General features: G+C 45.9%; 1 protein-coding gene across 3 annotated transcripts in view; it reads left to right on the top strand.

Annotated features, from left to right (window-relative positions):
• The first annotated feature begins 529 nt into the window (after window positions 1-529).
• Window positions 530-13,690, top strand: part of SACK1E (scaffolding CK1 anchoring protein E) — a 29,935-nt gene continuing 16,774 nt past the window's right edge. Inside the window, exons 1-5 of one of the 3 annotated variants that reach the window (XM_084805645.1) lie at window positions 530-806; window positions 2,123-3,578; window positions 4,860-5,318; window positions 7,205-7,372; window positions 11,169-11,293. In XM_084805645.1, coding sequence (XP_084661771.1) covers window positions 4,863-5,318; window positions 7,205-7,372; window positions 11,169-11,293 — 749 coding nt within the window. In that variant the 5' untranslated portion in view covers window positions 530-806; window positions 2,123-3,578; window positions 4,860-4,862. Of the gene's footprint in view, window positions 981-2,122; window positions 3,789-4,859; window positions 5,319-7,204; window positions 7,373-11,168; window positions 11,294-13,690 lie in introns of all 3 variants that reach the window. The other 2 variants (XM_084805646.1, XM_084805644.1) reach the window with 2 other exon arrangements.

Genomic DNA, 13,690 nt, shown 5'->3' with positions numbered 1-13,690 from the left:
GGCAATAAACCATGAGTTTGCATGATCTGCAAGCCAGGTCACAGTAAATAATATTACAGGAACTGGCCAATAGGTGCTCTTGAGAAGTGGATGACCACCTTTGCCACAGCAACTGTAATGGATGTGTTATCTGGGGGTAAGAAGCACACTTTCCCAGGTACAAAACATTGTGCTTTGGATGTTCGGAAGATACAAATCCGCACAACAGAAATGCAACCTTGAGGGAATAATATGTGCACACTGATAGCCAAATATGTGAAAGAAAAGTCTACTGACACTCCCTCCACAAAGAAATATCCAGCATCTGCAGACATAACCCCCTGTGTGACTAACAGGTTTACCTGATTATTGAGGAAGCTTGGAAGCAAAGGCCAAAGTAGGGGTGTAGACCCCACACTGAGTATTGTAAATGAAGAGGTCAAACAGACCCCCCTCTCTCCTGCCCCTCCCTTGCCCAGCATGCAGTTGTCTCATTAATTACAATTCTCCGCAGGCTACATTATTTGCTTACAGGGGAGGGTGATTCTTCGAAGCTCCCTTGGCAGCCGGGCACCCAACAGGTGCTTTGCAAATAATCCCTGGGCTTCCTGGATTGGTGAGTCGCATCTACTCTCCGCCTGGCAACAGGCACAGAAAGTTGAGCTGTTGAAGAAGACCCCAAAAGCTTGTTTGGAGAGACAGAGATGGGATCTGACATTCCATGGCTGGCCTCTGAACTCAGCATTGGATACTGCAGCTTATTTGCATCAGGAAAAAAAAACTGAACTGAAAGAGGATATGCACCCGGAACTCCTCTACACAGGGAGGTATGTGTGTGAAAAAAGTACGAAAGGAGAATGAACTGGTGGGTACTGAGGAAGCCACGTCTCCTAAGTCTGGGGAGAAAGAACATGAGAGCTAATGGTTACAGCAGATGTGGGACTAAAAGTCACCCCACCTACCCTATATCAAAGGAGCTGGTGTCTACTGCATTGGTGAAGGTGAAAAAGCAATATTCTCAAATGCTTGGGGGGGGGGGCCCTCAGAATGAGAGACAGAATGAGGGTTGGGGTAGGGGAGCCATGAGCTAGGCCTCCTGGGTTCTTTGAGAAGGGAGGTTTGAGGCCTACGGTGTTAAAGGGAGGAATGATGGGTGAGTGGGGGTGCCGGCTGATGGAGTGCAAATGTTGGGACCAGTTGTAAAAAAAGGTCAGGGGATCCTGCATCTTTAATAGCTGTGTCAAAGAGGGAACCTGTGGCACTAGCCTCCTCTATAACTGTAAGAGACACGGAGGCTGCATCCTTTATTACACCCAGCCACTCTAGGTGGAGGTGGTTTGTGGATTAGTAGAATCGCCACTTTTTCTTTTCTTTTACTGGAAAGGCTCCTGCGTCTTTAACTGTTATAGGAAAAAATAAGGTGCATTAATGGGGAAAGTTTGCCCCCTCCTTCAATTCCTGCTAGCTGTTAAAATTTAACAGCTAGCAGGAATTCAAGGAGAGGCAGCTGTTCCCCATCAGTGCATCTTATTCTTTGTCACAGACCTTTTAAAACACCAGAGTTTTGCCTAAAAGGGGGGGCATGTTTAAATGGGGGTGAAGGCCCCAAGCCTGGAAAAGCATGGATAGAAGGGGGAACTGACTCTGCCTAGAATTGTGCATGTTTGTACGTATGTATGCACACGTGTGTGTATGCATATGTATGCATTCATGTATGTGCACATGTGGCCTCTGATCCAGTATTACCCGACCCCTGGCATAGATGGTTCTAATGTTGACTCGCAAATCAAATGTCTCCTGATCTGTAGCTCCTGATTTCATTAGTCCTCACTCCTCTCCTAGAGGTCCCAGGCACCTCTGAGATGGGAGTCCTTCTCCCTGATTTCTGTATAGCCCTCTCCCTTACGGCCATTGAGGTGGGGTTAGAAACAAATATGCTGGACCTGTAATCTTATCTGCAATTTCCTGCCAGGCAGCTAGTGCACCTGGCAAGCTGGGGTTGGAGAAATACGGAACAGGAGTGGCTGTTTCTCAGGGAAGGCTGCCACAGTCTTGTAAAGTACTATTTCCTTCACTCTCCTGGAGAGATAAAACTGAGTGGAAAAATCCTATTATACTGTTTCTCCTCTCCTGCGCACTTTAGGAGCTGTGCCCAGAAAACTGGATGCCCTTTCAAGCAAGGAGATGTATTTATAGGCATGAAAAGCAGCCCTTCCTCCAACAGATGATGACTCCTTCCTGTTGAGATTATCCCTAAAAACAAATCCCCCCCACCCCAACTGGACTGGGATTAGTCGGCAATGGAGGAGATTGCCCAGCTGTGGATATGGTCAGTCTTGAAACTGTCTCATGTTGCAATGGCTCAGAACTAAGAAGCTGATTGGCTAAAAAAGAGGGCATTTCCACCTGTTCATTGGATGAGAACCCAGGTACTTAAATGTTGAAAGCTGACTGGCTAAGAAAGAGTGGGCGGTCTCAAGCTGTGAGTTGGATAAAAGGAAGAAAGTTTCCACAGACACTGTGTTGCAGATGCTCATAGGCTAAAAAGAGAGGACTCTTCCACTTGTTGATTGGGTGGAGATTCTGGTGCTGGCAGACTGAAAAGTGGGATTTTCATTTCCTGTTCTTCATTGGTCCAGCTTAGGGCATTTCTTCCAGCAGCCGGTTGGCCAAATGCTGTAAGGATTTCCATCTTTGGAGTGACCCAGGCCCAGAAAACTGAGACATTGTTTGCTTTAGCTGAAAGCTTCCCGCTGCTCATCTGCTTAAGGGGAAAAAATTAAAATCAATCCAGGGGCGTTCCCCAGTTGTTTGTTCACTGAAAATAACAACCCACCAGTATAACTTGTCCAGAATATTCCAATTCCTGATGTGCTGAGGATAATTTCTGACTCTTGACTGGTCCAGGAGAAGACTACTTCTTTCTCAGCCAACAGTTGGGCCCAGGAAAAGTGTTGGAAAACCTTTGCTTCTCTTTGAGATGCTTCTATTTGTGAGCAGCCATTTTCTGCAAGTATGGAAAAGTGCCTGGAAGTGGAAGAACAGAGATTGATTCTCTAGACCAGCTACTGGGAAGAATGGTTTGGCTTTGTGGATGCAGATGAGTTATCGCTTGTGTATAAACTGTTGTCAGAAACAGAGAAAAGAGGGATAGATGGATTGGCAAAAAAATGTCAGAGAAGGAACCACTGTTCTCTTGTTTGCCTTTATGTTACCTGGCAAAATAAGATATTGTGTTGGTCACTGCACTGTTTCCCTGGCCCAGCCTGGGAACCTGAGAAATGTATGCTTTTGGGTGCCCTTTTTAACCCACTAGGGCTCCAACCCTCTCCCATAGAATGGAAGTTTTCTTATTCTTACTGCTGCTACCTCTGTTCAAGCCCTCTAGACTTCTCTTCCCCGCAAAGTGTCAAAGGGTTGCTGTGTTCCTGGCTTGACTACTGCCTGTAGGCTTTCTCTACTAAGCCCTCACACAAAGTGAATCCAGGAGTTCTTCCTCCACCCTCTGGTAGACAAGCTCTCCCAGTCTCATCATCTCCTGTGAAAATTCCGGAGTCCAGCTGTGTGCAAGAAGAGCAATAGACCAAGTAGAGATTTGGGTAACTCTTTTCCATACACCCTGGATTTCAAACGAAGGGTTCCATTGTCTCCATCAGTGGGGAGGAAAAGAAATCCCAAATAGAACGGGGTGACTTTCCAGCACTTTTAAAGGTGCTACAATCAAATTCAGGGTTAGATTTAAATTAGGTTGCTAGAGTAATGGGCAACTGGCCACGTGTTCACCAGGTCCAGCACCAGTGGAGCTAAAGGTAGCCGCTATTTATTTTGGCTATTTATTTTATATTTTAGGGCACTTGCCCCCACCCTATTTGGTGGGGGGGGGCAGTGGTTACCAGGAGAAAGCAATAAGATATAGGTCAACACCACTAGATATCTTTGGATGTAGAGTTTGCACATAGGATTAAAAGGGGTGGTTTTAGGATTGACTCAGAATATGGCCTGTGGGATGATTTATCAGCGTTGACCTATTTATTTGTGAACCTGAGATTTGGGATCTACGGGTGTCAGGTCTGTTTTGGCACAGACAGAGAAAACAGGATGCCCATCTGATGATTCCTGGGTGCTCAATTTAGAAAACAGGTATAGGGAGTGAAGAATGCCATGAACTGAGACAGATGTCCGTGTCAAGATTAGGCTCTTTGGACAAAGGGAGGGGGCCTTGCACTATACTCCATCACTGTGTGGAATATTCGAGTGACCCACAGGGCTCTCCTGTGTGTCGTTAGGGTTTGGGAAGAGGATCAAAGGTGGTCAGGGCAGCACAGGGCAGGCTAATGACTGAGGTGTCTGGGAGCTGCACCACATCCTTTAAGGGGCCAGTTTTTGAACTGTGGCTGTCCCCTTTTAACTGCAGCAACTAGGAAGTGATTGTTATTATCTTCATACCCTGAACAAGTTCACAGGCTAATAATCTGCATACCAAACCACTGCTAAAGTGCCAGGAGCAGGCCAGGATGGTTTTTTCTTTCTTTCTTTTTCTGGACCCTTGGCAACCCTAGCATCCTTGGAATCAAGGTGGAGGGTATGGAAAAGTATGTAGGGTGATATCTATCTATACTAAAAACAACAACCACAATCTACCCCATTTCCTCTCTTAGGAGTCAAGGAAGATCAGGGCAGGGAAGGGGGGAGATCTGCATTGAAGGACATTTTTGGTTTAAAGATCTCAGGGCTGTGCAGGGAAGAATTCCTTCTGTATATATATTTGCCAGTGCTGGCTGGGGTGGGGTAGGGGTGGGGAAAGAAGGGCATGGAAAGACTGCTTTGGTTACAGAGGTACAGCTGTGGGTGTTACAGAATTTTGTGTCCTTTCCCCAAAGACCATGGCTGGTTCCCAGGTCCGCTGCCTGGAGAGTGATGAGCCGTATGTTAAAGTCACTGAATCGAACCCCGAATTTTATTACTGTGAGGGTCAGCGGCTGGCCCTTGAGGACCTCCTGGCTAAGGGCGAGGAGGCCTTTAAGGAGCGCCTCTCCCAGGAAAAACTGCGCCCCTTTCTGTCTGATGGAGAGCTACAGGAATTGAAGGCAGCAGCAGAAGACTCAAGGGTGCCTCCACCACGTGGAGCAGGGAACTGCAGCGGCCTTGGAGATGAAGGTTCGAGTCTCAGCTACTGGCCTGGACGATCAGATGATCCCACTCCAGAACTGGAACTGGGGTGGCCAGACAACGGGGCTTGGAAAGGGATTACCCGAGCTGAGGTCTATACCCACCCTCCAGGAGAGGGAGCACCACACATCAAGGAACTGGTTCGCAGATGCATCCAACAAGCCAACCAGGTAATGAAGAGCGGCTGGTGTTGGGCATGTTTCTAGCCCTCATGGATGTGGAGGGAAGGGTGAAAATATTAAGGAAGCTCTTCTTTAGAACAGCTTTCCCCAGTGTGGTGCCCTCTGGATGCGTTGGATCACAACTTGCACCTTTGGCCATGCTGGCTTGGGGTGATGGTAGTTGTAGACTCTCTGAAGCTGCACTCCCCTACTCCATTATGAGTGTGTTTTGTGTTCCAAAACAGAGAGGATTAAAAAACAAACAAACAGCAGTACAAAAGCCAGTCGCAAAAAAAGACAGCTTCAGAATAGAATGGGTTCCCAACGCGTTTCGAGGAAACGTTTTATCAAGGGAAATGTCATGCTTCTTCATAAAACTGGTTGGGACAACTTTTCACCTCTAGCTGAGCTGGAGGAGAAAAGTTGTCCCAAGTGGTTTCATTAAGGAGTGTTAAATTTCCCTTGATAAAACGTTTCCTCAAATGACATTGGGAGCCAATTGTATTTATGCAGCTGTCATTTTGTTCCTGTGTTTTGTGTGTGTGTTCCCCTTTGCCAAGTGGAGGGAGGTTCAGGGCAGCCAGATCAACTTCCTAGAACGAGAGGGGACTGGAGATTTATGGTACTTTATGGAAAGTATGCATTCCCGAATATGCATTTACAAATAGATAGGTTCAGCTGGTAGGACAGGGTGCAGAAGCAAGTGCACAGGCTGCCCTAGACTATAGCAAGAACAGCCTTATGCTCCCAAATACAGGTCTTACGCTGCTGCTATACAGCTCCACGTGCACACACAGAGATGCTCAGGGACCATCCTGGTTTGTACCCCCCAGCTTAATGTGTGGACTAGATCACAGTCATCCTTCTGATTTTGCTCTTCTCTAAATTTTGCAATGCAGTTCTCAGCTCAAAAATGCATATAAAAACGGAGTATTTTCAGAAAAAATATGTTTGGCATAGGTTATGAGAAAATACCTCAAAAATACACGTCCAAATGCCATTTTTCGTGCAGATTTAAAATGTTTTTGCAGATTAATATGGAAATGGGATGGAAGAGAGAGATGTGTGCATATGACACTAACATGGACCAGAAGCAGACTGATCCTTCCATCCCGACGCATACCCGCTCCTTCCTTACCCTCAGTTTGGGTGGACCAATTTCAGTGGCCTCTCCTGGACAAATTGGGGCTGCTGCTCAACAGAAATCTCATTCACTTAATCGAATGAAATTGAATCAATTAATTGATTAAAACTGCATGACCTTTGCATGTGATTAAAACAATAATTTAAAAGGGGACAGTATGCTTATGTTGTTCTTAGGTGGTACGTGCATATTTTGCAGCAGATGCCATCTTAGAAGAGGCATCCCCTCCAATAGAAGAGGCATCCCTTCCTGTGTGAGAGTGATGGGGTAATGCTTCTTCTAAGATGGCGTCTGCCATCTGCAGTTTTGGGAAGTGTGCATATTAGCAACTAAAAAAAAAAAATCAGGGATGCCTTTTGAATGGATTAAAACTGTTTTTCACAGATTCATCTGGCAGATGAATTAATCAAAGGTTGTAGCCGTGGTACAAGCGGATGAACAGCCATCTGCCCATAAATGTGGCATTGTGCCCCCCCCCCCTTTCCAATAACAGACATACAAAAACATCTCGACCTGCCTTACTCAGGGAGGTAGATTTAAAAACAACAATAAAAGACCGAGCTTGGAACCAAAGCGCCCCCCCCCTTTGCTCAGCTAGCATAAAGGATGAAAAGTAAGCATATTATGTGCATATACCTGATTTGCATAATTCCCTAGGCTGCATTTGGCTCACCATTATTGATTTGAGGAGAAATTTGATCTGAATTTTGCCTAGGTACATATTCCACAAACCAACCTGTTTACTCTCCAGGTGATTGCTATAGTCATGGATGCTTTCACAGACCCGGACATCCTCTTAGATCTGTATGATGCGGCCATCAGGCGTCAAGTCCCCGTCTACATTGTTCTCAGTCGACAACACCTTGCTTCCTTCCTCACCATGGCCGAGAAAACCTGCCTTAATGTCCGTCACACAGAGGTGAATTGGGGAGGGCTGCAGTTCTAAGCAGATGTGCCTCCAGCCTGGAGGCACTTCCATCTCAGCATGGGGTGAATTCAGCTGGTGCACTTCTATCTATACATCTATCTAATCTTTGCTAATAAAATAGGAGCCTTCCCCAACCTAGCACCCTCCATATATGTTGGAGTACAATTCCCATAATCCCCAGTGGCCATGTGGGTGGGGCAATGGGAGTTGTAGTCCAGCATATCCAGAAGGTGCCAAGTGCAGGAAGGTTAGCGTAGTGCCTTTAGAATAAGCTCCCCTAAGGAGGTGCATAGGAACAAACACCTCCGTTTAACTTTTCAAATTTAAAAGAAAATCACACAAAGCTCATCTCTTTAGATGGACTTGTTTGGAATGATATGTTGTTAATGGTGTTGTTGCAGGCTGTTGATGTAGGACTTTGTTTATTTCTTTTTTAAAATGTATCTTCCGCCTTTCTTATAAAATAATCTCAAAGCTGCTTACAGACAAAATGTTAAAAACAAAACAAACACAGCATCATCTTAGGAAAACCATAAAATAAGAAAACACTTTGCAGCCAACTGCTTCTTAACTGAGTATTTGTATTTCAATTTGATACTTGTGAAGAGTCAGAGGCAACTGGCCATGCACCTCCCCAGCCCAGTGTCAGTACAGCAGCCAGCTAGAACCGAGTTCGGGCAACATATCTTTTGGGCACTGATTGCTAGGAACAAGACATGGCATTCAGAGTGACACAGCCGGATAACTTTGGGTGGAGATCTTGCACACAGGATTACAAGGGGGCGTTTCAAGGATTGAATCAAAATATGGGTTATGGGATGATTCATTAGTTTTGACCTGTTCATGAAGCTGAGATTTGGGATCTTAGGGGAGTCGTGTCTATTTTGGCACAGATAGGGAAAACAGGCTGCCAGTAAGATGAATCCAATATAATGAGCAGCAGTGGACACCTTCCGTGGGTCTGGTGACCAATTTCGCCCAAGCCCCCCCCCCCTGGAATTGCCACTGCAGCACCACTGCCAATTTTGCAGCCAAAATTCAGCAGCATAGTAGCAGCAGCAAAAAAGGGATGATTTCCTTTGAAACCAGGTGCTCAGGGATTCAAACTGATTTTTCTTTTTGCTGCAGCAGCAAATTCGGCAGCAGGGAGCAAAAAAAAGGTCAAGGGGCTGCATGCACTGCAGGCTGCATATTACCCACCCCTGCTTTAGAGGACAGGCTATAAGGAGTTAATATTATTTATCACATTTTTAGCCTGCCTTTTCTCCTAGGAGCTCAAGGCAACACACATGGTCCCATCTAGTTTTATCCTCGCAACAACCTGCTGGTGGACATTTGGCCACACTACTTCAGTGGTCTGAACCCATTTAAGTGCATAATGTAGACATTCTCAGCACTGGTTGGGTGTTCCCTGTGTAAACAGTTCCTGCTGTTTCAGTCAGCTGCATATGACACATAGAGGTGGGGAGGAGAAACCAATTTACTTCTTAACTTCTCAAGCCAGCATGGGACAAAACCCTACCCCAGGTGCCATTTTGATTGCAGAACTTATACAGAAGTAGACTTATATATCGTAGGCTGGATCTACACAGAGATGGTTTTTGAGATGATTCCATTTAAATCCAGATTTTCGTGAAATCGGGTTAACTCCTCCCATGGCACATGTAGCCAGTAAACCTGTATACATTAAAAAAAAAAAAAACCCTGCTTGCTTGGGGTAAATGGCACCTGAGACCACATTAGTTTGGGGTCAGGTGGGCGGAGTCCCGTGAGTTGAACTGAATGTCATCAAAGGCCTGGGTCCAGGGCAGTGAATGAGTGGAGGCTTGCTCCCCGTACCTCTCCCCCCACCCCTGTGCTCAGTGAGGTGCAATGGAGGACAAGTTACTTCCAAGTAGGCATGTTTAGCAGACAGCTCGCCTTCATGTCCACCCTTCTCTGTGGGATTAGGGGTCATTTGGGGGCCATCAGATTTTAAAATCAGTAAGGCTCGGCATACCTGCGCACTTCCATAACAACGTAGTTTTAAAATGACAGGCTTGAGGCTTGTTCGCCACTCCCTCTCCCAACTCCTGCAGTCAGTGAAGTGCAATTGGAGAGGGTTACTTCTGAGTAAGCATGTTTATGCAGCGCATATTCATGCTAGTGCAGTTTCAAAACAACAGGGCTGGCTGGCTGCCCCCTCCCCACTCCTGTGTTCAGTGAATATTTAAAACAACAGGCAAAGGAATTCTCTGGACCCTTCTGCTCCTGTACTTGCAACATGCAATTGAAGTTACTTCCAGGTAGACATGCTTAGGCCTCTGCTGTCCCCGTGCCCCACCCACCAACCCACCCAACTTTCCCTTCCACCAATCAGCGCTGCTCCCAGCAGCTCGTACTGAGGGCAGTTCAGGTCACACAGACTCCCAAACTGCGGTGAAGCTGCCGTGATGGGAAAATCCATCAGAAAGCCAGTTTCCAAGGATTTTACAGCAAGAAACAGTATGCTTGCTACAGAGAGGGGCATATGTCATGTGCCATGATTGCCTTGGGACTGCAGCAGGACTGGAGTAAATACTCTGTGTAGATAGGCCTTCTAGGATATTGTCGCCTGAACAGTAGTTAACAATGCCCCCCAAATTCAACCCCCTTACCATTTACAGTTTTCATTCTGAAAACAAAAAAGAGCCTAGGGTATAAAATATCCCAAGAAATCTATATATGTTTGTCATTGGGGTGATTTTTTGTTCCAGCCTATGTAACACGTTGGGGTAAATATTTTAAAACAAAACCTGGTCCAGGGAAGTACATTTAAATACCCATGGAGAGTTTTCTTTCTGAAAGCAAAAAGAATATAAACTATCAAAAGTACTGCTTAAGAGTATCAGACTAGGATGGGGGAAGACCAGGTTCTAATCCCCACTCAGCTATGAAGTGGGGGTGACTTTGGGCCAGTCACTGTCTCTCAGCCTAACCTACCTCACAGGGTTGTTGTGAAGATAAAGTGGAGAGGGAGAAGCATGTACACTGCCTGGACTCCTTGGAGGATACAACTGTAATAAATACATAAGTAATGTCTATTGTTATTTGCCATTATCTCAGCTATGGAACTAAAAAATAGTTCCATGGAGTTTTTCAACCAAAAACTGATCCAGGGAAGCGGACCTAAGTGCTCTTCCCCTGACACTACACAGCAGGGATTTCTTTGGGGAAGTTTTACTGCTCTAAGATATATTGGAATGTGGTTTGGCTTATGTCCCCAAACTGTTTGTATTTGTGTGTGCGTGAGTGTGTTTGTTGTCAAGCGTTTTAATAATGAATAACTAAGCAGATCTTTCCTCATGGGTGGGCAACCTGTGGTCCTCAGACCTAATTTCATGTGGCCCACAAGCCGAATTTGAAAAGCCCTTTGCATGCCCTCAGTTCAAACCTCTGGCAGGAGTGATCTGTCCCTTTCTTGGAAGCCTGCTGCATGGGAAGGAAGAGGGAGAGAAGGAAAAGGAGGTGGCAGAAAGATGGGAAAAAGAGAGCAGGGGAAAGAGAAAAGGGGTTTCCCATACACTTTTGTCTCTGGCCCTGCTGACAGCTGGCTTCTGCCCTGCTCACCACCAACTTGCACCCCCCAACAGATTACCCACAAGGGTGTGGAGGCCTTGACAGAAAAAAAGGTTACTCACCCTTGCTCTAGATAAACAGAAGTAGCTCCTTACCCAAGTGGGGTAGGAACTATCCCCTTTTGCCTAGACATAGAACTGAAAAAATGACCCCTGCCTTTGCTATTGCAATCCTTCATCGCCTTTTCTAGAACTTGAGAGTCAGAGTTATCCGTGGCTGCATGTTCCAAACCAGACACCAGAGACAAGTCACAGGGACCATGAAGGAGAAATTTGTTCTGGTCGATGGAGAAGTTGTCATTACCGGCAGCTACAGGTAAGGAGAACTGGCCTGCTGCGATGTACAACAGGTGGGGATGTAGCAGGGGGTCTGCAAAGATCCATCTAGGGTTGCCAGCTGGACAGAGGGGGAAAACCCCACAGCCTGGCCTGCTCTTGTATCCATAACAGTATTTCAAATTGGCAGTTGAAGATTTTTACTCCATGGAAATAAACACAAACTCCCTAATATCTGCATATCAAGCTGCAGCTAAAAAGGCACAGCTAGGAATGGATGGATCTGTCAATCTTGGTCTTGCTGAGATTGTCCATTTTTAAAAGTCAAGCTGTATTGTAATTGTAATTCTGCAATTAAAAATCAATCATAATTTGTACAGAAATTTGTACACATTTTTCATAATGTATGCGTGAATATATGCATTTTTGTGTGCATTTTTACATGTACGCATTTTGGATGCATTTTCCCATTGACTAAAACATGTTCGTGTGCATTTTGGAGAAGTGCACATTTTTCAAATGCGCACATGCTGTGAAACACGTTTTGTTTTGCAGAACACAGCGCAAGCTCGGAAATGTAAAGATTTCCAACTGCAAATTGCTTTCAGGTCCACATTGCATTCGGAGGTGAGAACTGGGATGCATAAAAAGTCATTTTAAAAACTTTGCTAGTATGAATTTCTTATACAACCCTAGGCACAGGTAGAAGCCCTCCTCAAAACCCATCTCTTCGGCTTGGACTTTGGTTTATCCTCTTAATTCTAATTCCCAGGGCTGGCCCTGCCCTGCAACAGAAGTGATCTGCTTCAGGCAGCACCATGATCGGTGGGGGTGAGGGGGAATAGAGAACAGTTGGAACTGGTTTCTGAATGGTGTAGGATGACTTGTTAAAGCAGGGTGGGTAACCTATGGTCTTCCTGACATAGTTGGACTATATCACCTATCAATCTGAGCCAGCATAACCAGGGGTCAGGGATGATGGGAATTGTAGGTTCCCCGCCCCTGCCTTAAAGTGTTGACCCTAGTGAGGGGATGGGACATTTGGGCCTTGCTTCAGGCAGCAAAATGTCTTGGGCCAGCACTCCTCATTCCCAACATTAACCAAACTTTAAGCATATGTTAACTGCATTTTCCCACATCTGTCCTGCCCTACTTTTGTTTCTCCCCACTGGGTGTTTTAGATTGTAACTTCCTTGGGGTGAGGGACCTAACTGTGTAAGGCACTATATACCTCAATGACACTGTATAAATTATAAATAATAATTCCAAATGCTAGTGACTCTAGGTCCAACCCAACTGCGCTGTCATTCCCACTTTGCATGGACCACCCAAAAAAGTCAGAGCCTGTGCAAGATAATGTTCTGGTTTGCACTTTCCCTTATCCAGGTTAAGGGGACTCATTGACTTGTCCAAGCCGACCCTCCCCACCCCCAGCAATCCTAGAGCAGGTGTGGAATGTTGCATCCCCTTGCCCCTTTTCTTCCAGGAGTTACTGCATCTCCTTTTATTTCCATGTAATGACTCATTTAAGGCTGCCAGGGCTTGATGAAAGACTAGTTGCCACCTTTTGTAGAGGCAGAGTCTCTGTGCTTTTAATGAGCTGCATGACAGGCAAGACCACAACCAGCGATACTTTTGACAACACATTGCTTGGAAATGCTGCAGCTATTCCATTTCTGCCAGTTGTACACATGTTCAAGATGTGTTAGAGAGCCTCTGTGTGTGAAAAAAAATGACGGCAACCCATATAAAAGACTGGATCCTCTGCCTTTTAATTGTGCAGTCTCCCACCTTGGGGGCTGATGCACGTCTTGGGACAAGAAATACCTCCACTGACAAAGTCTCCTCCTCCCAGTGACTGTAATGACATCCACTGTTTTATTGCTTGTTTCAGTGCAACTTTGGTTTTTCTTTTGATGCAGCTGGAAAAAAGCCCTTTTCTGGTTTAATTCTTGATTGTCAGCAGAGGACGTCTGTGAGGTTCCGGGTAGGGATTGTGGTGAAACGAAACTGGATTTTGGCAGTGGAATTGGGATTTTGATTTGACAGAAAGCCGAGCTAATGGGATCCAGGGCTTATTGACATCCATTACTACTGTGATGGTGAACCACTTCCTGCCTGAGGGCCAAATTTAATTTCAGAGAACCTCTCAGGGGCTGCTGCTGGGCAGGGCTGAAGTCAAAGGGGGCAGGGGCAAAATTCCCAAACTGTCAGCATGTGTTAGCTTAAAGCTCTTATTGCCTGCAATGAAGCCTTAGGAGAGACATGTCAACCTTTTGGAATGGGGAAAAAGCTGTGCAAAAGCCAGGAAACCACCAAACAATTAGTGGTTGGGGGGAAGGGGTTTGTGGCCACCTGGGGAGCCCTGGAGGGCCTGATTGGGACCTGATGTGGGCAGGATGAAGCTCCTGATCCTGAGGTTCAACACTCCTGCATT

This window comes from Heloderma suspectum, chromosome 6 (genome assembly GCF_057233095.1).
Source record: "Heloderma suspectum isolate Gila_16-S chromosome 6, 16-S_ref, whole genome shotgun sequence".
Classification (NCBI taxonomy): domain Eukaryota; kingdom Metazoa; phylum Chordata; class Lepidosauria; order Squamata; family Helodermatidae; genus Heloderma; species Heloderma suspectum.
Note: the sequence above shows the minus strand (reverse complement) of the source record. Positions and strands in the feature narration are given on the sequence as shown.